Raw genomic sequence first — 22,556 nt, forward strand, 5'->3', positions numbered from 1 at the left:
TCTAATTTTAATAACCCAGCATGCTCTAGTAAACAAAATTAAATGTAAAATGTAAATAAAAAACAGCCCCTTCCTCATTTTGGAGGTTTATCAGTCACTGCAGTCTTGTTATATTTATGCTATTGGTAAAATAATAGTATAAAAAACCTAAAATGCTGTATCTTCTCCTAAACTGATGAGAATCCAAATACCAAGTAGTTCATAAAGCAGTTTTTGAGGGGAACATGCAAATTTGACAGCCATATCCATTGACAGCTCTGTCAGCTACTGCTCTGGGCTGGAAGAATTCAATGACCCAGCAGAGCTATGCTTAAATAACCTACACTAACAATTCTGCTGAGAAAAGCTTTGCACAGCCATATTCCTGCAGCTATTACTTATCAGATGCTGCCTGAGCAGCAAACTATTCCTCTAGAAACAGGCCTGTGGGAACAGGAACATCGAGGGAAACAACATGATGGAAAATTTCTGACTTTGGAGAAGGCAGGCAGATCTCTGAAATTACCCAAACCAAGCAGAGGCTGCAGATGGTGGACAGAGTTTGGGAATAAAGGAAGGGTTACTTTCCTCAGAATTAAGACCTGAGTTTTAGAGCAAGTGAAGCAACAGTAAATCACTCTGGTGCTAAACCAAAGACTGAAGAGCAGTAGCAGAAAACCTCCTAAAACCCTGGAGAGCACCCCGAGGCTCATCCTGCATGGGGAACTCTGATTCCAAGGGAGTTGTTGCTGAAGGGTAACGAGTCCCAGAGCACGAGCAGTGGCTGCAGCCTGAGTGGAAGTTCCCATGCTAAGACCAGGAGCCTGGGCTGCTCCCACATCCCCAGGTCATCGTGAGAGGAAGCTGATGTTTGTGCTGCCAGAGCAACACAGGGTCACTCACTCGGGAGAGCTGGCTTCCACTCTTAACTCAGCCACTGGCCTCTTGCTTGGCTGCTCTGTCTCCCCATTTCCTGGCAAGGCTGACCTCCTTAAAAATTGCTGAGATTTACTCCTGAGAAGTCCTGTAGAAGCACCAGTGGTTGCAATGAGCCCGTCATTTTAATTTATCCACATACAATAGGCAAGTACTTGAGTCCCTGTAGGAATTTTCATAAAGCACACTGTGATTTATCAGTAGCCTAATTACCAGATTCCTCAGCTGTTTAAGGAGCTGTGAGAAGAGGATGCATCCTTCCTCAGACCAGCTGATACAGTTAGAAAAGTCAGGCAAGCTTTCAAGTACATGATCCCACTATGTTTGTAGACTCACAACTCATATAATGAAATTAAGTACAGTCTTCACCCAGAGAGTCCTGGGCACATCTTCATGCATAAATGGAGAGAGCTGGAAAAGATCAGCAATGTGGTACTCTGTTTCCATAAGCCAGTTCTCAGCTCTCAAATGCTTTTATATTTCTTCAGAGAACACTTCCCTTAACCTGCATCTAATCTCTGACTAAGCTCAGCACACAAGTGGTATTTAACAAACAGCTTCCATTAAGATTCCCAGACCACTTAATTTCTGGCTGTTCCTTCCTTGTAAATAACCCTGAGCGATTGCTTCCCTTGCTGCACAAGAAATGCTTTTAATCACACGAGCCTCTGAGATCTCAAGTGCCATCAGAAGCAATGTTTGTTTTTTACTGCAAGAAGAAACAAGTATGTACCAAAAAAACCAAAACAAAACAATGGAAGTTGGGTTAGAAAGAACGAGGGTAAATATTTAAGAAATGCTATCAGAAATCTCATTTAATCTCATTTTTCTCGTTAGATTAGAATAATCAAGGAATATGCCAGGGTGTCCCATGCTCTTACTGGGCTGTCATTTTTAAAGCTGAATCTACCTGCAAATTACTGGTTTCAACTAGAACCTAGAAGTCCCAGGTGAGATGAGACTGGATATTGGTGCTACACTCGATTGCAAAAGTTGATGCCTTTACACTGACAGGATGAACAAGAGACAAAGTGAACAGCTGCAGCATGGTGATGTGACTGACCCCAGGTAACCCAGAGCAGCAGCACAGCTGAGAGCAGATGCTTTGTGCCTTTGCCAAACCTTTTTTTCTGCTTCCTTTTCAAATTTATCACTACTCCTTTCCCAGTGAGTCATCAACTGAAGGAGATTAGACAAACTCTTTAGCCACTGTAAAAAACCCTGGTAATCACATCCCACCTTGAAGCAATAGTTTCATTTGCTGCACTGAATACCTTGGGATGTAATTCCAGCACTTGCTCCAGACTGTACTTTAGCCTTCCCTGCAAAGCCTGTAGCCCTGTGACCCTCAATGACAAACTCTAGTTGGCATGAAAGTCCAGTGGGAGCAAAGCTTTCATCACACCAAATACATAATTTGATGCTGTTGCTGTACTGAAACCTGCAGACATCATTAATCAGGCCCAGCATAGTGTAATCTGTGCTCTGCACACACAGAATCTTTATTTGAATCATGCAATTCCTTCAGCAGCAGTATTTTTTTGCTAACAAAGCAGTTGATTGTGAATTTCTCCTGAAGTGGCAGGACAAAGAACAAACCCTACCCTTGCTAGGATGCAGTTTACAGCAGAATTTCAGTTGTTTACAAGAACTCTCTGAGGAGATGCAGTGCCCTTAATCATTAAATATACAGCAGAATTTGCTTATTCTAAATGGACAGGCCAGACCTGTAGATCCATAGCACTGACAGCCTTTCCAGACCTTTCCCTAAATAAGGCCAGGAAAGAGCTAAGGACAATAGTAGAGGAAGTCTCATAGTACATCAGCAGAGGCCCTCCAACCACTTAAACTTTTGCTAGTCTTGGCTCTGCTCCAGGCCTGCCTCATTAACCACCAGCAGGTGACTTTAGCTTGTTAAGTGTCATCTTTCTGTGAGCACAGGATAATTACACAAACCACTTCCCACTTCCTGAGACGATTTATACAACTGCTGCCCATGAGCAATGTTATGCACAAGACCACTGATTCCATGAAGCAACCAGTCAAGGGGCTGACAGAACCAGACAGGGTCTGTACTGCTGTTTTCTGACACAAAGTGGTAACCAAGACAGAAAATGCAGCATGAAACTCACCTCAACAGCCTTGGCAATCTGCCCCTCGAGAACGACCCACTTAAAACCTGTGAGGTTGGTTTGAGTGCTGGTGCAACAGCTCCAGCCAGGTTCACTCAAGTGGCAGAGCTCCCAGCACAGCAGGAGTGAACTCCAGACCCATCCCTTGCTCCCCCCTCCACCTAAGAATGAGCACTAACACCTGGGATTTGTAATTCAATGTGGCCTGTCATTACTGACTGCAGGCTACTTTCATGAACACATGGATCAGTATGAGCAACAGTGAACACTGCACCGAATGAGAATTCACAAACTTGGAAGGCTACAGACACACAGCTTTAATGAGTTTATACAGCAACTTTTGCCTGGCCACCAGCAGCATCCTGCTTGTACAATCTGCCTTTCCTGTACTCAATCTCACACCACACAAACATTAACCAACTCTCTCTGGTAACTCCATTGCTCTCTCCACTTCTATGAACTCCACACTAGGACATCAATCCAAGTCCCTCCCACCCCTGTCACCAGAGTCAAATAGTTTCAAGACCTCTCCTTATCTGCACAGGTCACAGTGACCTCACTGGCAAAACAAGAGCAGAATTTACTACAACCTTCCTGCCACAACCTCTGCCACTGTTGGCACAAGCACAATTATTGCCCAAAGACTGAATTTACTGCACATTTTGAAGGCCTCATGCAACAAAACTTCATGAAGACAAATTCATAATCATTTTTACCATTTAACTTCTCAGCCTTTTTCTTTACAACTTAGGATGTCTTGCCCACCTCTTCCCTTTTTCATTTACTGTGGGAAAAATGTTGCTGCCCACTATGCCAAGTACTACTGAAATACAAACCTCCATCTCTGTGGGAACACGCTCTGTGCTCCTCTTATCCCAGTAGCTTTGGTCTATCACAACTCATCTCTGCCATTTCCCCAGCCTAAATTCCATCCTGAGATAATTTTCTTCTCCCATCTGTAGAAAAACTTCCTGAGGACCAGATTTCCTCCTTTGTGCCCACTACTGCCTTGCATTAGCCCTTCCACCACCTTTGCAAGCCCCAGTGCAGAGTGCTGTGGATTTGGCTGCCAAACGACTCCTCTGCCACAGACAAACCTAAAGCACCAAGCACAAACCTTCACACTCAGAGCTGGAGTTCCAGATCCCACAGGCCACCTCCACAGCACACATTTCCCTTGGTGCATCCATCTCCTAACTGTGATTCTACTATTTCTAGATACACAGGGGAGGGAACACTGCCTTTGGAAGATACTCAAGTGCATGTTGCACATTCAGGGACATCGCATGACAACACAAAGCCCTGCATGATGAGGTTGATAATTAATGCAAGTCTAAAGCAGGTAAATTTAGTGTGGTCCACAGTCGGTGTGCCCAGGGCAGGTGCTCCAGCATGCTATCCTGGGAATCAGAGTAATCTCCAAGGCACACAGCACTGGATTGGTGGTGTAGATGTCATTTCCTATATGGATCCAGGATTGCAGGGGCACATCACACCTTTACCAGTCTTTACCCCATGCCATTCACCTGCACATTTTATGGATCAGAGGACCCAGGCATTACTTTTTTTTCCCCCACCCTCTTCCTTACTCACCAGGAAATCACAAGTTTCTAGTCATTTCAGCACCAAATTTGAAACCCAGGCTCTTTCTAAATCCCTTTCTCTCAAATGAAGCAGATTTCTCTCTCTTCAAAGAGATGTGAGACACCTGAATCTGTTCCTTCCATTCTATTCCCTTGGATATTTCAGTATTTCACCTCATTTTGGCTTTTCAATACCTAGGAACAATAAACAGATACGACATCAAAACTTAAAGCTCTCTACAAGGCACTCCTGTGAACTTCAGAGGGACAACTGTGAGGTGAAGTCCAAGCAGTAGGGGCTGAGGAACCAAGCCTAACTTGACATGGTTTAATTAGGTTGTTACAGCCAAACTCAGCTCCCCTAATGGACAAACGGAGGTGGTTTCCTCCCCTCGTCTGTCCCACCTCTGCTCTGCTGGCACCTGATCCTTGCCCAGTAACCCTGCACTGTGGGGCACAGGCCATTTTAGGCTCTTTCAGCTACAGCCCTGAGCTTGGCTGCCATCTGTCACCACACTGACGTGTGCCACACTAGAGTCACCTGCTTCCAGAGCTGCATGTGAATGAGACTGCTGGGGCTACAGAGCTCATAAACCAGGAGTGACGCTTCACAAATGAATAGACTGTGCAGTTCAACTTTTTTATTTTAATAAAATCAAGAATATGCACAGCACATGCAGTGCTAGCATCTAAACTAATACAATAAGCAATTCTAAACCTACAGTGACTTGAAGTTCAATTTTCACATTCAGCAAGTTTAAATCCATTCTTGCATATTGGTTTGAATCCTTGTATCTGAACTGAAAATATTGCTGGCTGATAAAACTTGCTAAAATGCACAAGTCACTGATTATGCCAATACAACAAAGATAACCACATGTTTGAGGATTGCAATGTGCCAGACATTCACTGAAAAAAAAAAAAACACACAACTAAACAAAACTCACGCAACAAACATCTGAGAATCTGGACACTTCACATCAGTGTTTAGAAGTGTTTCATAAATATCTTAAGACAAGTGTATCAAAACCTTGGCATGTTTAATTTTAAGTTGCCAATTTTTGTTTTACTATCAGAAAGTTATGGCTATACTGCCAATGCCGGGTCTGCTTAATTTGACTTAAGAGTTTAATATGACTTAAACATTAAAAGCTCACACTACCCCGAAATATATAATTTCACGCATACGGTGACATTCAACATTCAAGTGCCAGTGTTTTTGTACTGTCTTTTGGTCAAGTTTCTTTAAACTTTCAAAGAATCACTTTTAGGCTTACAAAAATAAATATTTGTCAAAAATGTTCAATAAATATTACACAAAACTAGCAGCAAAAAGTATCTAGAAATCTGTCGTGTGCAAATAGTTTTCTTCCCAGCTATCATTCCCATGGTCCCAAATAAGTTTTAGAATCTATTTCCTTCTCCTTAAACAAGCTGCGTTCAATCTCCAAGAGACAAAATAAGATTGGAAGTTAAGGACACGCACACAAGACATATATAAAATTCTCTGAATGTGCAATAAAAGAAGTATTTTGTAAAAAGTTATGGGCAAAATGTACAAGGGCCTAAACCTAGACTTGAAATAGCACCATAACAAATGACCTCAATACTGTCAAGTGCACCTACTTAATAAAAGTTTTAGAACAAGGCACAATACACTTGAAAAAATCTATTGCACTTTAGGAGATTTTTGCCATTTTCCTATGCCACTGTAGATTAGTTGTTAAATGCTCTGGCCGCGAAGTTAGCACAGAAATTCCAAGTGGCAGAGGCATTTTTCTGGTGGACAATACTTATCTTTGGCCAGATTTAGCATAACAGACTATAAATACAATGGAAACCTATGCAACTAAAACTGACTAAAACTGCACTTTAATAGCAGAATTGAAACCTTGTGCAGTTTATGTACATTTCCAACCTCTGTGATCTCAGGTTTGTTTGTTACTCTTCTGGAGCCATTTTACAAAGTCTACAGTAAGCCAGTTTAACATCTCCACGCAGCTTGAACAGAGTAATGTGAATCTGCATTAAAATAAAGCCTGCTGCATAATTCTTCCTGTTCATACCCTCTTGACCAAAAAACATCAACACTAGCATGCGTTATTAGACCAAAAATTCAGTCAGGCCCTTAAGGAGGACCAATCACTGCCATGGTCAGCCATTCTACCATTTCAATTTCATATGGCAGGCATTTTTAAAAAGTCTAAATAGATGAATTCTCCTAAAAACTATTTCAAGTTATCAGACCTTTAAACGTTCCCTGTAATGTTCTGCCCACATTTGGCTAGCTCACATTAATGATCTGCCTAAATATTGAAAAAGGAATTGCTGTATTTACTTGCATTAACTTCAAAAACAGTGCTTTTAATGTATGCATGTATCCATACATCATCTCATCATGACTGGAATGGCTTATTAAAGGCTATCAGGTTCTAAGTACCTATCCAGGATAGAGTGAGCAAATCAGAACTTTAACTTAGTACAGTTTTGCCACATTAGAAACTAATTGCATTGATATGCTTCAAGATGTTTTATTTTTCAAATCTGCAGATACCAAAAGCCCTAATGCAGGCTACCGCATAAGTTTTTCTTTGTAATATTATGGATGAATCAGTGATTCCTGTTTAAGTTGTATCACACCTGTGTGCCAAGGTTTGATTTTAGCCCAAGTTCAGTAATTTTTATTTTGTCAAAACAATTGATATCTTGAGCATTACTGAGCCAACAGGACATCAAAATAAAAGTTGTCTAAAGTTAAAGGCACAGTACATTAACAAACAAATGATCCTCAGTCACAAAATTATAAATGCAGTTTCTGGGTGGGGATGGGTGGGAGGGGAGTTAATCCTGACTACAGCAATAAGAGTCTTCAAAACCACCTTCGAGATAGGGCTACTTGTTCCTTTATTTCCATCTTGTGACCTTGAGCTCCCTTAAAAAAAATTTCAGTGGAGAATCACAGCTGGTAATGTACTGCGAGTTCTTGAAGCTACACAAGGTATAGTCTGGCTAAGTTACATGTGGTTTCCATATTAGCTTGTTTGGTGGGATATCTGCTGCAAGCAGATCAGTTGCCCCACCAGTCCACCCCCTGGGAGTTATAGTTTCCTCCATATCCATCACTGTTGTAGAAGCCTCCATAACCACCACCTATGAAAGGCAAGAGAAAGTGACGCTTAATTAACTCTAAAGATTTGCACCTTTACAACAAGAAAGCAATCCAGGTATCCTGTCTATTGAAGAACCCCACCCAGCAGTACTGTCAAATGCACAACATTAAACTAATACTGGAAAGGCAGGTAGCGCCAAACCATCAGTCAGGTAACCTGCACTGGCCTAGATCCAAGCAGGATGCTGAGACTGCATGACAAGCACCAGAGATGATCTCTTAATCAAACATTACATCCAGTTTCACCCCAGCAAGTATCTTAGGTGCACCCTGCCCAGCCCCTCACCTCCAAAGCCTCTGCTGCCGCTCCCGCCGCTGCGGCTGCTGGTTGACCGGCTGCTGCTGGAGCTGCTGCTGCCGAAGCCGCTGCTCGTCCGGTAGTCCCTGGCTCCAAAGCCTCCGCTGAACCGACTGCTGCAGAGCGCAAGAGACAAACACTGGAGTCAAACAGGTGGCATTTTAAACACTGCACACATTGAGATTCACATACTCACTCTGGGTACCAACCACAGCAGGCCAACACAGCCAGTGCTGAGGTGAGCACACTTCATATACATCCTAAGGCTACCTGGCAAGATTTCGTTTAGTGAAATCTCTGCCTCCACAAGATTTCCAACCCTATCTTAGGTGTTTAAGAGGTGCATTTTTATGACTACCTCTCCTGATGTACAAGGTATTTTACAAGCACACTGCTAGGAAAACAAAAATTTCACACCAAACCTAATGTGTTTGGATCATGTTAACTACATTAGGAGAAAGTGTTCTCTCATCCTACCCCTGTAAGCCAGTAAACAAACATTCGTATTACAGTGTTTTAGGTTTCCACAGCAAAAATGTTTTACAAGTGGCCTCACACCTGCATGGTTTTCTCTGTCAGGAGGCATTGCATTACCTTCTCCTAAACATCAAAACAGCTGCTTCAGGTACATCTCTGGTACAGGGATTTCTGTGTTTTACAGCTGCTTTTCCAGTTCTAAAATGTTTTTTTATAACATCATTCTATCTCAGCTTTATCTAGCTGCTTGATTAAGAGGAAAAGAGGCCTTACATGTTTACTGTCTTTATGAATAGATAAACAAAACCAGACGGACACTTTGCACACACCAAGCTCAGCTTATACTGCACTTATCATCCTCTAACTGTATTTTCAGACAGAACAAGTCACAGAACTGGCTCTCAATGGACTGAACATACACCTCTAGCCAAAGCTGGGCCTCTTACCTCTTAGATCGCCCACGGCTGCCTCCTCCTTTGTGATGCTGTTCATAGGCCATGTTCTCCAGCCAAGAAGGTACTTCTTGCTTAGCCTCCACAAGGAGATCAAGCAAGTCCTTTGTAATATTTATGTTCCTCTCATTGAAGAATGAAGTGGCAAGACCTGAAGGAGATACTCAGTTTTAGCTACACACAATCGAAGTCCACCACAACACTTAACCCCATTCCACATTCCAGCTCCTTACAGCCAAGCCCGAGAACACTAGAAATTACTTAGAGAAAGGTGTTTTGAGACCATTACTCCACCACAGCTAGTCACAAGATCATGTTTACTGACAGACACAGAAGGTATCAGGCTTACATGTAGTAAGAGAGCCTTCTGACGGCACTAAGAACATCACCCAACAGAACTGGTAAACTTTCCTGAGCAGCTGGACACCAGAGACCAGCTTTGGTCACAGAGGGCAGCTTACAGGCTTCCCTCAAGTACTTATTTGAAATGTATTGCTCAGCCTATACAACTGCACCTCTCAACTTATGTATGAAGTGCTGTCTGTGAAAACCCCGGGTTGTACTTACCAAGGTTCCCTACACGGCCTGTACGACCAATACGATGTACGTACTCCTCAATGTCACTTGGCAAATCGAAGTTTATGACATGCTTTACATTTGAGATATCCAGTCCTCTTGCTGCTACCTAGTGGTTAAACAATTCAATCAAATCTTAGTAAGACTCCACAGGCCAAGAAATAGGCTCACATGCTCGAGTTTTACAGATTTCACTTACTGCTGTGGCAACAAGAATGGGGCTCTTGCCAGAGCGGAACTGATGCAGCGCTTCCTCTCTGTCCCTCTGGGAGCGATCTCCGTGGATACTCGTACAGGCATAGCCTTCATGGTACAGGAAGTCCTCAAGAGCATCTGCCCCCTTTTTAGTTTCCACAAACACCAAAGTCAAGGAATCTTTGCCTAATAAAAATTAAAGCCCAGATTAGCAGAAGAAAAGCTGCACAAACAAATACAGGCTGCTCCATGATCTGGTAACAGGCAGCTTCAAATCTCCGCCTGTTTATTCCTTATCCCTGGGGACCTCCCTCCCCATCTTTTATTAACAGAGATGTTTACATCAACTTGATAACTGGCATTTAGCCAGTGCAATACTTCACTGCATGTCAAAATGCCCTTCCATTTACCTAATCAATAGAAATTCTTATTGCTTGAGTCATTAGATTTGCCTATTCTGCATTTTGCCTCATTTGCTTATCTGCAGTTGTTCTTTACCTGTGGCATTTAGCAGGTCAAGCAGGAACGATCGTTTGTCTGGCTCTTCCACCCATACTACTTTCTGTGTGATGTTCTCAGATGTAGAACCTACTCTGCCAACAGCCAGAAAGATGTATTCATCAAGGAAGTCACGAGCAAGCATCTAAAAGAGGAGAGAAAAATAAATCAATCAAATAATACTTTTTCCCTCCTTCCAAAGATGAAATTTCTTTGGCCTTATTAGCTTTTATAGTATTTAAACTCATTGTTAAGTACCTGGATTTCCTTGGGGAAAGTAGCACTGAACATCATGGTGTGACGAACACCCTTTGGCGGCATAGTATCTTGTTCAACAATTCGGCGAATTTGAGGTTCAAACCCCATATCAAGCATTCTGTCAGCTTCATCAAGGACTAGGTACCTAAAGAGCAGTAAAAAAAGATCTTCAGAACATTTTTCTCTAAGCTGTGCTCTGGTGTCTGCACTGGATTTCAAGTTTTCAACTGCATGTTCAGACAGTCCAAAAGCTACAATCTGAGGTATTTATCTGTATCCCGCTTTAAATCATTTGTAGATGGACAAGGAACACTTTACTTACTTGCAGAAATCCAGTCCAATCTTTCCCCTCTCCATCATATCAACCAGTCGTCCTGGAGTTGCTACAAGCAAGTGACATCCACGTTCTAAGTCACGGATCTGCTGGCCAATGTCTGCACCACCATACACAACGCAGGGGCGAACTCTGGAGCGGTATGCGAACTGTAAAACAATGTAAGTTAGCACCAAGAAAAATTCTACTTGAGCTGTGTTATAATAATAAACTGGTAGATATACCTTTCTGGCTTCCTCATAGATCTGCACAGCCAATTCTCTAGTGGGAGCCAAGACCAGTGAGATTGGGTATTGCTTACGGCGCCCATACCTCCCATTCTCCTGAAGAAGAAAAAAACCTTGGGATGAGCATCCAAAATGCAAAGAGAAAGAAAAAAAAGCAACTATAGAATATACAGAAGCTATATATTAGAAGCTATATATATGTAATACTACAGAAGCTACTACAGGCAATATTTGAGACAGGTCACCAAGATGAGATGACAAAGCATGCTTGAGAGCTAACTTCAGCATTGCCTCTGAAGACAGCCCCATTACAGTGCCCAAGGTTCTGCTGCAGGTTTATATGGACACAGCTGCACAATCCTGGTCTCTACAACAAGCACTGGAATCTCAAACTTCAGCAGCAGAGAAGTAACAGCCACAGAACCAGTCACTTCCTGTTCTGAAATTACTAAAACACAGATGTGTGACCAAGTTGTTTTTTGTAGCAAGGGAAGTGTCTTTTAGGCTTATGCAACAACAAAACCACTCATTAAAAAAAAAAACGGACAGTTATGCACACAACTCTTCAGTAGGAAAAGAAGTAACCCACGGCCCAGAATTTTTAAGAGAAACATCTGAAGTCTTCTTGAAGTTGAGATGCTTGCCCATCATACCCAAAATGACGACAACATTTAAGACCAGCTGTTGTGTTCAGCAGTACACATCAGCTTATGTAGGGAGGGAAATAAACCCAAACCTATGGCATTGGGCATCGCTTTTCCAGGGCTGGGTATTTGAATACTTGCCTTCATTGCTCTCAAGGCATCACCAGGGCCATCTGCATATATCTGGCTCAGTATTGGTAGAAGAAATGCAGCTGTTTTCCCAGACCCTAGTAGAATACAAGCCAGAATTAAGAGTTACTATCAACTACAGCACTAATCCTTATCAGCAGCACATTCCCAGTAACACCTGCATTGGAATATGGCTGTACTTGTGGCACTGGAGCACCCTCAGCACCCCAAAACCCTGAAGCCAATGTGGTTTAAGACATGAACATGTCTCAGGACAAACAAAGTAAATCTAGTCAAGTTACATCTGAAGCAGAGGCAAGACTAAAGCTAATTAGCTTCCAACACACAAATATTTCAGTACACTCTGCACAGGAGGCTCTACCCTCTTCCCTGCAATAATACAAATACCCCACTTCTACTGAGACTAAGCAGCCAAGAGTTATTAACTTACCTGTCTGAGCACAGGCCATTAAGTCTCTCTTTTCTTTAATAATAGGTATTGCATGTTTCTGGACTGGAGTAGGACGGGTGTAGCGTGTGAGTTCAATGTTTCCCATTATAATTTCTCCCATGTCAACATCACTGAACTGTAAGATATTTAAAAGGAATAAGATCAGAATCTTTCCTTTCAACCACCATGCAGCACAACATTCAGTTTAACAAGTAATTTATAAGGTAGTTATTTTTTCAGTCCTTCATACAGAACTTGCCTAAAAAGTTTAGTCACACAGATACTTAGTCCAGCTTTCTAATCCATTCTTAAAAAGCCAGCCAAGCCTGAAGTGCAGACTGCACTTAGCACACACACTGTGCTTAGCTTAACACTGCCTATGCCTTAGCAGTTGCTCCCAACTCAGCACCTTCAAAGCACTTCCACTTCTTCACAGATTCACTGCTTAAGGATAAATTACAGTTAAGAGGTAAGCTAGGAGCATTACACAATTTCTTCCCCGTCTGAGTTCATCATATGCAACCATCTTCTGTTAAACAGCTTAGCTGTACATCAAGACATCAATCTACCCAAGCAAAATAGTCACTATTAAAATGTATTAGCAAAACAGACTTTTCAAAAACCTTACACTTTCAATATGTGGAGGACAGTTGCTGCCTGTTGCTTCAACAGGAATATCATCATATTTCTCAAAGTTAATGCCAGTATTGCTTCCTGAAAAGAGTTCCCTAAAAACAGAAGAGGAGAATATTTTTACTTGCTGGAATTATCCAAATGACCCTCTCCCATCAATCAGTACTATTCCATGACTTACTGTTCCAGACGTTCACTTGGGGGGAGAGGCTTTGACCAGTCGTCCTCATCTGATTTGTCACACCAGCGGCTGTTCCCACCACGGTCAAATCTGCCGAAGCCACTCCGGTCATAGTCCCCTCCTCTGCCACGCTCTTCATATCTAAACACAACACAAGAATCAGACCACCCTTCCCAGGCAACAGGGGGTACTGACATGCAGAATATCAAAGCCGTAACAACGCAGCAGTGTATGCTCTGTGTATTACATACACAACTGTGGAACAATTCGAAATCATCAGGTTATCTACACTTGCTTCCTGACCTAAGAACAGAAATTAGTCCTGGCCATCATACCAGGTCACATTTTTCTGTGTCAGACAAGCGAGTTTGCCATGATTTCAGTGCTCAGTTTAGCCTAGCACAGTGAACTTTGTATCACCAGTTTTATTTGATTAAGCATAAAAAATGTAAACAGCCATCTGCCAGTGCAAGCCAAGTTTCTCAGTCTTTTCCATTTCTTTGTAGGGAGCTCTGTTTAAACCTCCTAAGCAGCATTATTTTTTATTCCCCCCTCCCCTTTCCTCTGCCTCGTTCTACCACAGGTCTCCCATGTCCAGACAAAACCCTCCAGGTGCTGCAATTTGTTCCTTTATTCCCCCACCGCACATGTGATCGAATACCTCCGTTATGTCATATAATTATTTCATAAAGAGGGAGCTCACCTGTATTACTGACTTGTAAAGAAGGTGGAAGAAGTCCTTACCTCAACTGTTTAGTTTTTGGCCTGGTAAATCATGTTTGAGAAAAGTCTGGATACAGGACTAGGTCAGCTTTACTAAGTAGTCGGTAAAGGTCACTCTCACCACACTTGTGCATACAACGCATGATGTGTGTAAGACTGATCAAGTAAGGCAGAGAACCTGCAAGAGTCTCACCCAGTTTTATTAACTACACTTTTTAAACAAGAAAAAAAATTATTGAAATTAAAAAAAAAAAAAATCCATACTGATATACTGTGTGTGCTCCCAACAGCTCTTCACGGTTCTCCTGGAAGTAGCCACCCACCTAACACTTTTCTGGTGAATGCTGAAGTCAGCCAGTCACTACAGCTGCAGTGAGTGGCTGGTGGCAAACTACAGGGCACATTTTTCAACACATGCAAGTTGCCCATCCTCGACATCATCTAGCTTTAAAGGCAAGGTTCTCTCCCTCTCTCCTCCCACCTCATGTTGTTCATACCTGGAACTCTAATTTTAACATCAAGATTACAGGTGCAGTGCTAGAGCTGAGGCAGACTTCACGTGCACCACCCAGACAAGCAAGTACTTGCCTCCCTCCTCTGGATCCAGTTCCACGGTCGAAGAAGCTGGATTTGGCGTCGCGGTCCGAGCGCGCACCGAAGCTGCTGTAGGCATCCTTGTCTCGTCTGGAGCTCCAGCCGCCGCTATCGAAACCTAGCGGAGAAAGGGATTTCAGCCACACATCACACAATCCAGGCTTCTACGGGAAAAAAACACTTCTGTCCAGGAGGCCTTCACTGAAAAGTCTATGGGACTGAATTCCTTCATGAATGGAAGATGCATGCAATTAAGACTTGCTCAACAAGGTACTGAGCATTTCTCACCACTCATCAGAACTGAAGTTTCTCCCTGCATGTACAAGTATGTTTGTTTTTTTTTTAAAAAAAAACATGCACTTGCCTTAGTACAAGTATTTCTATTGCCTAGCCTGGAAAGTGGGAAGCAGAAGAAACTTTGAGATGCTAAGTCTTGCCAAGCTTCATCTATGTCATCTCTCCAATACAAATCCTTGACAACACATTTAATTTTTAGAGGTTAACAAGGCCTCTCGACATCAATAAATGGTATCAGAAATCCAAACAAAGGTTACAATGTTTTATCATACTGCAAGTACACAATGCAATGCGATCTGCACAGACTAAAAATAACAGCACCATACACAAAGAAGGTACAGGAGCTCTTCACAACAAATTAACCACACTGAGTTTTTCAACAGCCTACAACAGGTACCTACTTACATATGTTAAAAAAAATAAGAAGTACCTCAGGCTTGCCAATACCACAGTAAAACATCTCACTTTCATTCTGCTACCAGGACCTCTGAGGTAACAGAAATGTGAAGCTTTAAACTCTGGTCTGGTATTGGCCTAAGAAATTATGAATTCTCTTTCAGAGCTCCAGCCTCCCCAGGTCTGTGTAACGTTTTCCATCTCAGATATGGGATTCCAGCAGAGAGTAAATTAAATAACAGAACAGATAACCAAGTAATGTCACACTTGTGAGCATGCTTTGCCAGCTCCACAGCACAAAACCAGTCCAGATCTATTCAGGAGACAATAAAAGCAGCCACATGAGTTGGTTTGAGAACAAACTCATTCCAAAGAAAAAGGCTGTTCTAGTCCCTGCCTCTCTGAAAAGGCTTTGCAACCAGAATTACCCTACATTTTTGGATGTTCTCTAAAGAGTGCCATTCACCTCACCTCTGCTATTTAAGAAATTCTAGTACACAGCATCCAGAAATGTACTGGTCACAAGGGAACTCTAAAAAACTACCATAGTAACTGTAACTCTTTTGTCTAGATAACTGAAACAGTCAACAAAAATAATCCACCCATGGAGTTTTTTACCACACAAGAGCATGGAATGCACTTCAAGACTTCCAAACTGCTTTAAGAAACAACATTAGTCCTTAAAGATACTAGCTTTCAGAAAGTTATTTTGGCTTGTTTGAAAAATAGCTAAATAAGAGATTTTTATTAAGAGTAACTTCCAGAACACACCACAACTATTGGGATATGTCATCCTGCCAAGAGATCTAACAGCAGCAGTAATGACAGAGCCATTTTCAGGGATACAGATGTAGTTTGTCAAACATGAAAAAACTGACCTGACACTACACTTAAGATCTTCTACCAAGCCCAGAGAAGCAAAAATAAGAGTCAAAATTTTATACTCCAAATAACCTACAAAGCAATCTCATTCACCCAGCTCATTACAGCACTCCTCTCTCTGAACCTGGCACCTTACCATAATTTTAAGGTAGCACAGCAAAGACAGGTGTACACATCCTGCTTCATCAATTCACCTTTCAGTCTGGCATTCCATTCCTACTCTATATTTGGATCAGCACAGAACACAGGTCCAGGCCATATAAGTCAATTCTAAGTAAATGACAGGCATAATAGAATTTCAGACGTCAAATGGCAAATTAAAAACAGAAGTAAATGCCCTGAGAAAACCTGTAACAGACCAGAAATCAACTTCTCTAAAATGAAGAGAATTATTATAATGCTGTGCAAAGACTACTAGGAAATTCCTTAAAATATCCAAGCTTTTGGTCTTTTTCTAAGTAAAGACCTGCAGAGATTTCATCCAGCATGCCTTCCTCACTGCAGGGATAAGAATTCTCACAAGTTAATCAACTTCCAGAGCTGTTTTGTACTCCTTATATCTATGAACATCGTAACAGTTGTTGATGCATCTCCCTCAACCAGCATTTGAATTCACATTTTGTAACACTCCTAACACAAATCACTGCCAGCTCATTTGAAAACCTTCCATATGCAGCAGCAATAACATTTTTTTTTTTTAAAAGGGAGAAATATAATCATAGATTCCTTTAGGGTGGATAAGGCTTTTAAGGCGAGTTCTTAACATTAACTTTTTGATCTACTATAGATCAGATTACAGTTTAAATATCCAGAAGCTGCTTCTAGGAAGTTTAAGAAGAAACTCACATGACAACAAGCTTTAGTATTACCAAGTTGGCCTCATGGAAGCAAGACACTTTAGGCCAGGCAGCCCTGAGCTCCTACAGCTGAGAAATAGAACTGCCATTAAGTAACCCAAGGATATTATTTTTATGCAGGCTGATATTTCCTGCAGTTCTATACTGCCCTGCTCCCCATTTTTAAAGCAAATAGATTACTATTAGGGGGACAGATCTGCAGGTAAATGGAAGATGTTTTTTCCAGTCAGGTTACTACACTTGTAAGGCTGCATCAAGAGTTTATTGTGTGGTTAAACACTACCAGGGGCAAGGTTGCTTCCTCACATCTAAGCTTTGAAAAATCTGTCACTAAAAATTCCAAAGAGCAGCCAAAATTCAAAACAGTTTCAAAGCAGCCAAAGAAATCACTGAGTTATATCAATGGAAATAAACATCACTTTAACCAAAGTAGAACAGTTTAACAACTGTAGAACAGACTTCATATCATACTACAAGAAGCTCAGCTTTTTAAGCCCAAACTCTTGATGCTTCCAACAAGGTCCTGAACTGGAACTTTTCCATTCAGCAATTATGAACCTTGTCACAGGGAACCAGGAAGAGGCCATTAGTTCAGCACTCAGCCAGGTTTAAAGGCAATTTTTGAATATTAGGTTTACCAAGGGAAGCTGGCAGCTGAAGTTCTATTAACTAAACAAGCCACATATCAGATTATGGTCTCATGACCTATTTACCTTTTAGCAAGGTAAACTTTTAAGTCTCCAGAAAAGCCTCATGTAATCATACCCACACTGGCACATCTGAACTCTGGTCTTGCGCACAAGAAAGTACAATGCCAGTCCTACACATAATAGGTCATGACAGAACTCAAGGTTACTGCATCTTTCACCCACAAAACTTGGGTACTACACATCACATAAGAAGAAATCTATGAACAGCAAATGTTCACAACCACCTTAAAGCTGTTCCCTGCTTTTGAGAAACCTGCACATTGCTCAGATTTGGCATGTAAGTTTCTTGCAAAACTGCTCATAATTGAAGTACAGTGGGACTGGGAACAAGAGCACTGAACTGGCTGCCAACCAGTCCCTCTCCTCCTAAAACATTCAGCTCTGGTAACACACTGGTTATCACTTGGTGCTTCAGGCCATACTTCTTTTACATAAAAAAACAAACAAAAAACCCCAACAACAACAAAATCCAAACAAACAAAACATCAACAACAAAAAAACAATCAAAAGACCCACCCTGAACACGAACACCCAGAAAACACACTAGCTTGGACACATATGAAGGCAAAAAAAAAAAAACAGATCAATCTTTCTTCAAATGGCTTAAGACTAGAATAGAGCATTCTTCACCTAGTCAGATTTAAAGTGACATAGCTCCAGAAGCAATGTGAGACATATTACCATATAAGTATTGCCCTCCCACTCCCTCATAATGGAAGCCATCCTCTTGCAGCATTGAAAAGAATCTCTGAAAGTTTACTGCTTTAGAAATAGATGAGATTCAAGTCCTCCCATGTCACAAAACCTCAATTCTTCACATTGTAGCACTGCATGAAGTGTTTTAGCTGCTGCATTCTGGTATATTTCAATATGTTAGAGGGAATGTTTCTCTCATATCCACACAAGTCAGCAAACACGACAACACGTGCTGCAGCACCTGCCCCCTTGGGATTTTACACAAAAAGGTCATTATTTACTTAAGTATTCCGAGAAACTTTTCTGTATCATGATCTGTTTAGAGATCCAAATGGAAAATGGAAGGGCCATTTCTTAGTATAAACCCCTGTGTAAACACGTGACCAAAATAGGTCATGTACTTCATGTTTGTTTCACCAACAGCCTGCACTTCCTTCTGCAAGCAATCCCAGGGGCTTCCATAAAAACTGCAGGAAGCTGAAGGAGGACATCTCTTTGTGCAAAATATGCATTTACAGAGTGAAACTGTGCCGTTTGTTCATATTAAGGAACTGATTGTTCTAAGTTCCACAACACAGTGACACTAGAAGAAAAACTAGTACCCACAAAATCCATGCAGACTAACACTCAAGATTACATGGCAAATTGAGAGATTTCACCTTACTTCAGTCACAGCTAATTGTTACACAGACACAGAAGACATTTCTTCAGTCAGATACTGAACTTCAGCTTAGGATGTAAGTGGGTCAAGGGATCTAGAAAAGCACACTAAAAGCAGAAGATAAATTTGCCATGCTTTACACACGACAGTCAAGCAGTCTGTGTAATTGCCTTCAGGAGCACTGACAGCCTCTGCAGGCTGCTCCTAGAGATGCAAGAACCAGTTAAGTGTTGCCACTGTGTTTCTGATACATACCCTGTTTTGAAGCTTCCCTGTTCCGCAAATGAGGAGGAATGTATCGGCCTTCTAAAGGACAAAAGAAAGGCAGTGTTACAGGCCCATGGTGTCAGCACATCTTGTCAACAGTTTCTGCTTAGTAAAAACATATGCCTTTAAGGCTTCTTGCAGCACTTTAAACAAGAATCTTTTAATACAGCACTTGCTGGCATGCTCTCCGTTAAGTCTACAGTTCATGCATACCCATTTAGGCAGCTGGTTTAGGGCACAGATGTTTTGTGTTCCTCTGACCGAACCACACACCCATTTATGGGTGTTACAGTGTCTACAACAAAAGCCATCTTCCTAGAAGCCATTAAGGCTTAAGCTGGTGCCAGATACTTGAGCAGCTCAAGATATTTACGGTGAAATTCCAGTACTGGCACTCAAAGTATTACTACCAGTATTTTTCCTTCCCTTAAATTCACCCATCCCCATCCATCCAGCTCAGATCAAACCAGAAGCTACACTTAATTGCCTCTGAATAGCATTCCTTGTTTACAATCCAGAAACATCCATCTGATAAAGCAACATGAATGAGAACATACCAGCCACAAGCTGAATGTGAATTCCTAGAAGATTCCCCCCTCTTAACACACTTAAGCCTTGCATATCATTATCAGCTTCTATCCAATGAATTGAGATCATTGAGAGTTAACATTCCTAATCTACCTGGACATTTTAAGACAAATCACCACACTACTACAATCAGTGGCCTCAGATGAGAGACAACTGAAAATCTGGGACAGAACTGGAACACTAAGTTCTCACAAGCTAATTAAGTGCTTCAGAAATGCACGCACATACTGTACTATTAGAAAATTAAGTGCTTCTGTGTAAAACACACAGTGTTTTCAAAGCAAGCTTAACTGGCAACCTCCTATTTCCTCATCAGGCTGTAAATTTTGGCTTTAAAAATTGCTTTTCACAGCTGCAAACCCCCAATTTCTAAAACTGTTTGTAAGCTTGAGAATTTGCATGTACTTACTGCTTGTAGAGCTTCCTTCACTCTGAGAGTCTGAGGAATTCAAGTCTAGACCAGAAAACTAGAAGAAATAAGACAAGTATCAACATGTTTTACCATGAACTTATGCTAAGATACAAAAAAACCTTCTCAGTTATCAGAAGCAAGCTACTGCAATTTTTTTTTTTTTATATCCCGCCAAATTAGGTTTCCGACTATTACTCAGGTTGTATCATCTTTAATGCTTTTATACCTGCCAATGAACACACACCCACACGGGCAGCAAGGCCAGCAGGGTATCTCACACCCACCAAACCACTACCCTGGACTTCTGCTTCACATTACATGCTGGCCGAAGAGCCATTTTCAATAGACTGAATTTCAGTGCACTCAAACATACTCGGATGTGGGTCAGTAACAATTCTTTTTGCTACATAAACTACAGCACAAGTAATGCCAAGTCAGCTGGGCACTTTATTTGCAAAGACTCGAGATATTTTTACCTGTATTAACACTACTAAGACATGACAATTTTCACGTCTGAAGCAACGACTGCTCACGAAACATTAGGAGATGTCAGTAGACATCTGCAGGAAACACAATTTTTTGGTTTGTTTTTCCAAAACGTTTATAGTCTCCAGTCTCATAGTAAAGTTTTCCAAAAGACATTCAGCTCATGCAGTGCTGGTAAGCTGCTCAGAAGTTTTAAGACAAACATAACATGGGCTCATTTCAGAAAGCAGTGGAAAACCGATAAAGCTTAAGAACCAACTTATTACGTTTGTCTGCCTGCATGGCAGGATTACAAACCTGTATCAGAAAAATAGGGAATGTTTAAATACAAATTAATTTTATGTAGTGTATTGCACAGAAGAGTTTTCCAACAAATTAATCTAAAGCAAAGTATCGAATGCACTGTCCTTTCTGGAGCTCAGCTGCGTGAGCTGCCGCCTTAAGTCGTTCAGTTCCTTAAGAATTCTCCCACGGCTGATCCCATAACATCCTTTTTAAAGCTACCACTTAAAATGTCATCTTTCTAGTTGATCGAAGCATCAACGCGGGACTTAAGAATGGTTCTTATTTTTAACAGTAAACAAAAACAAAGGCTCTCTACTAGGTCAAGGCGGCTCTTCACTATCAACAAGAAGCGACAGACGAATCTTCCCGCAGTAGATCCCCACGGCGGGGGCAACACTTCCCAAGCGCTGCCTCGGGCATCGGTTGCGCAGCCCCGGCGCCATCTCAGTGCGGCACTGCGGGCTGGATTCCCGGCGCAGCAGGAGCAGCTAATCCGGCTGCCGGCGCCCGTCACGTGTGGCGCGGGGGGGGAGCGGGGGAGAAGGGAGAGGGGAGGGAAGGACCGTCTCCATGACCTACTTCGCGGGAGCGGCCGAGGGCGAGCGCTGCCCGGCCACGGTCCCGCTGCAGCAGATGGGGCTTTTCCTGCCCCCGCCGCCTTCCCCGAGAGTTAGATAACCATCGATCTCACCCAGAGCGGGGAAGCGGAATGTAAGAATGAAAAGGAAGAAAGTAATAAAAAAATGTTGCGGACCAACACGAGTCCAGGCCCAACTGCGTCACCGGGGCCCGGCAGCACCGGAGCTCGAACAAAGGCAGCCGCCAGCGCCGCCTCCCCGGGGAAGGGGCGTCACACAAAGCGCCGTGTCGTGTGTGTGTCCCCCCCTTCCCCCGCCCCACACAATGGCGGCAATTGACCGCCCCTTCATCCTCCTCCCCCTCCGTTGCAGTCCCCGCCGCGGCCGCCGGGGGCCGCTGCCGCTCCCGGCGCTCCCACACAAAGCGGGTCCGAGCGCGGCGCGGGGTCCACGGGGCCCGAGCGGGACCGGGGCCGGGTCGGGCGGCACCGGCGGCCCCGCACCCCCGCAACGCCGCCCCGGCCACGGGGACAACGCACCCCCGCGGGGGGGCCCCGGCGCAGCGCGGGGCGGCCGCACGGCGTTAACTGCGCAACGACCGAATGCGCCACAACAGGCCGCGTTTGGTGGGGAGGTGGGGGTTACCGCGGGGGGAACTGCGACACGACCACCGGGAAGCGAGGAGCGGAGCCCAACGCGAAGCTTCCCGACCATCCCTGCCGCCCTCCCTGACCCAAGAACCTCCGCCGCGCACTTCCTCCGGGTAACGGAGCGGCCTTTCCGCTCCTCGTCCCTCACCTGCTGGTCTAGACTGAGGGCATTTTCCACCGCCACATGACTCATAACGAGAGATCGGTCTCGGGCTCGTCCCGCTCCGCCTCGAGAAATGGGGATCCGCTGGGCCGGGAGGTCGCTGCCGTGGGTGTCACTGGTTCCGCCACGAATCGCTGCCCTGACTGAGCCCCCCCCGCC

General features: G+C 43.0%; 1 protein-coding gene across 3 annotated transcripts; it reads right to left on the reverse strand.

The window, feature by feature from the left end:
• Nucleotides 1-5,251: 5,251 nt before the first annotated feature.
• DDX3X (DEAD-box helicase 3 X-linked) lies at nucleotides 5,252-22,556 on the reverse strand. Of its 3 annotated transcripts, XM_015633763.3 has the most exons (17): nucleotides 22,383-22,556; nucleotides 20,233-20,290; nucleotides 19,224-19,274; nucleotides 14,464-14,587; nucleotides 13,153-13,293; nucleotides 12,967-13,066; nucleotides 12,339-12,474; nucleotides 11,900-11,985; nucleotides 11,112-11,210; nucleotides 10,876-11,036; nucleotides 10,554-10,698; nucleotides 10,296-10,440; nucleotides 9,802-9,983; nucleotides 9,594-9,711; nucleotides 9,021-9,177; nucleotides 8,086-8,213; nucleotides 5,252-7,780 (listed from the first exon to the last, which is right to left on the reverse strand). In XM_015633763.3, the coding sequence occupies exons 1-17, from the start codon at nucleotides 22,425-22,427 to the stop codon at nucleotides 7,698-7,700; spliced, it is 1,959 nt and encodes a 652-aa protein (XP_015489249.1). In that variant the 5' UTR covers nucleotides 22,428-22,556; the 3' UTR covers nucleotides 5,252-7,697. The 3 variants fall into 3 exon arrangements, with proteins under 3 accessions (XP_015489249.1, XP_033367909.1, XP_033367910.1); XM_033512018.1 differs by lacking the exon at nucleotides 19,224-19,274; XM_033512019.1 differs by lacking the exons at nucleotides 19,224-19,274; nucleotides 20,233-20,290 and having other exon boundaries at nucleotides 22,383-22,508.

The sequence above is a fragment of the Parus major genome, chromosome 1, assembly GCF_001522545.3.
Source record: "Parus major isolate Abel chromosome 1, Parus_major1.1, whole genome shotgun sequence".
Taxonomy (NCBI): Eukaryota; Metazoa; Chordata; class Aves; order Passeriformes; family Paridae; genus Parus; species Parus major.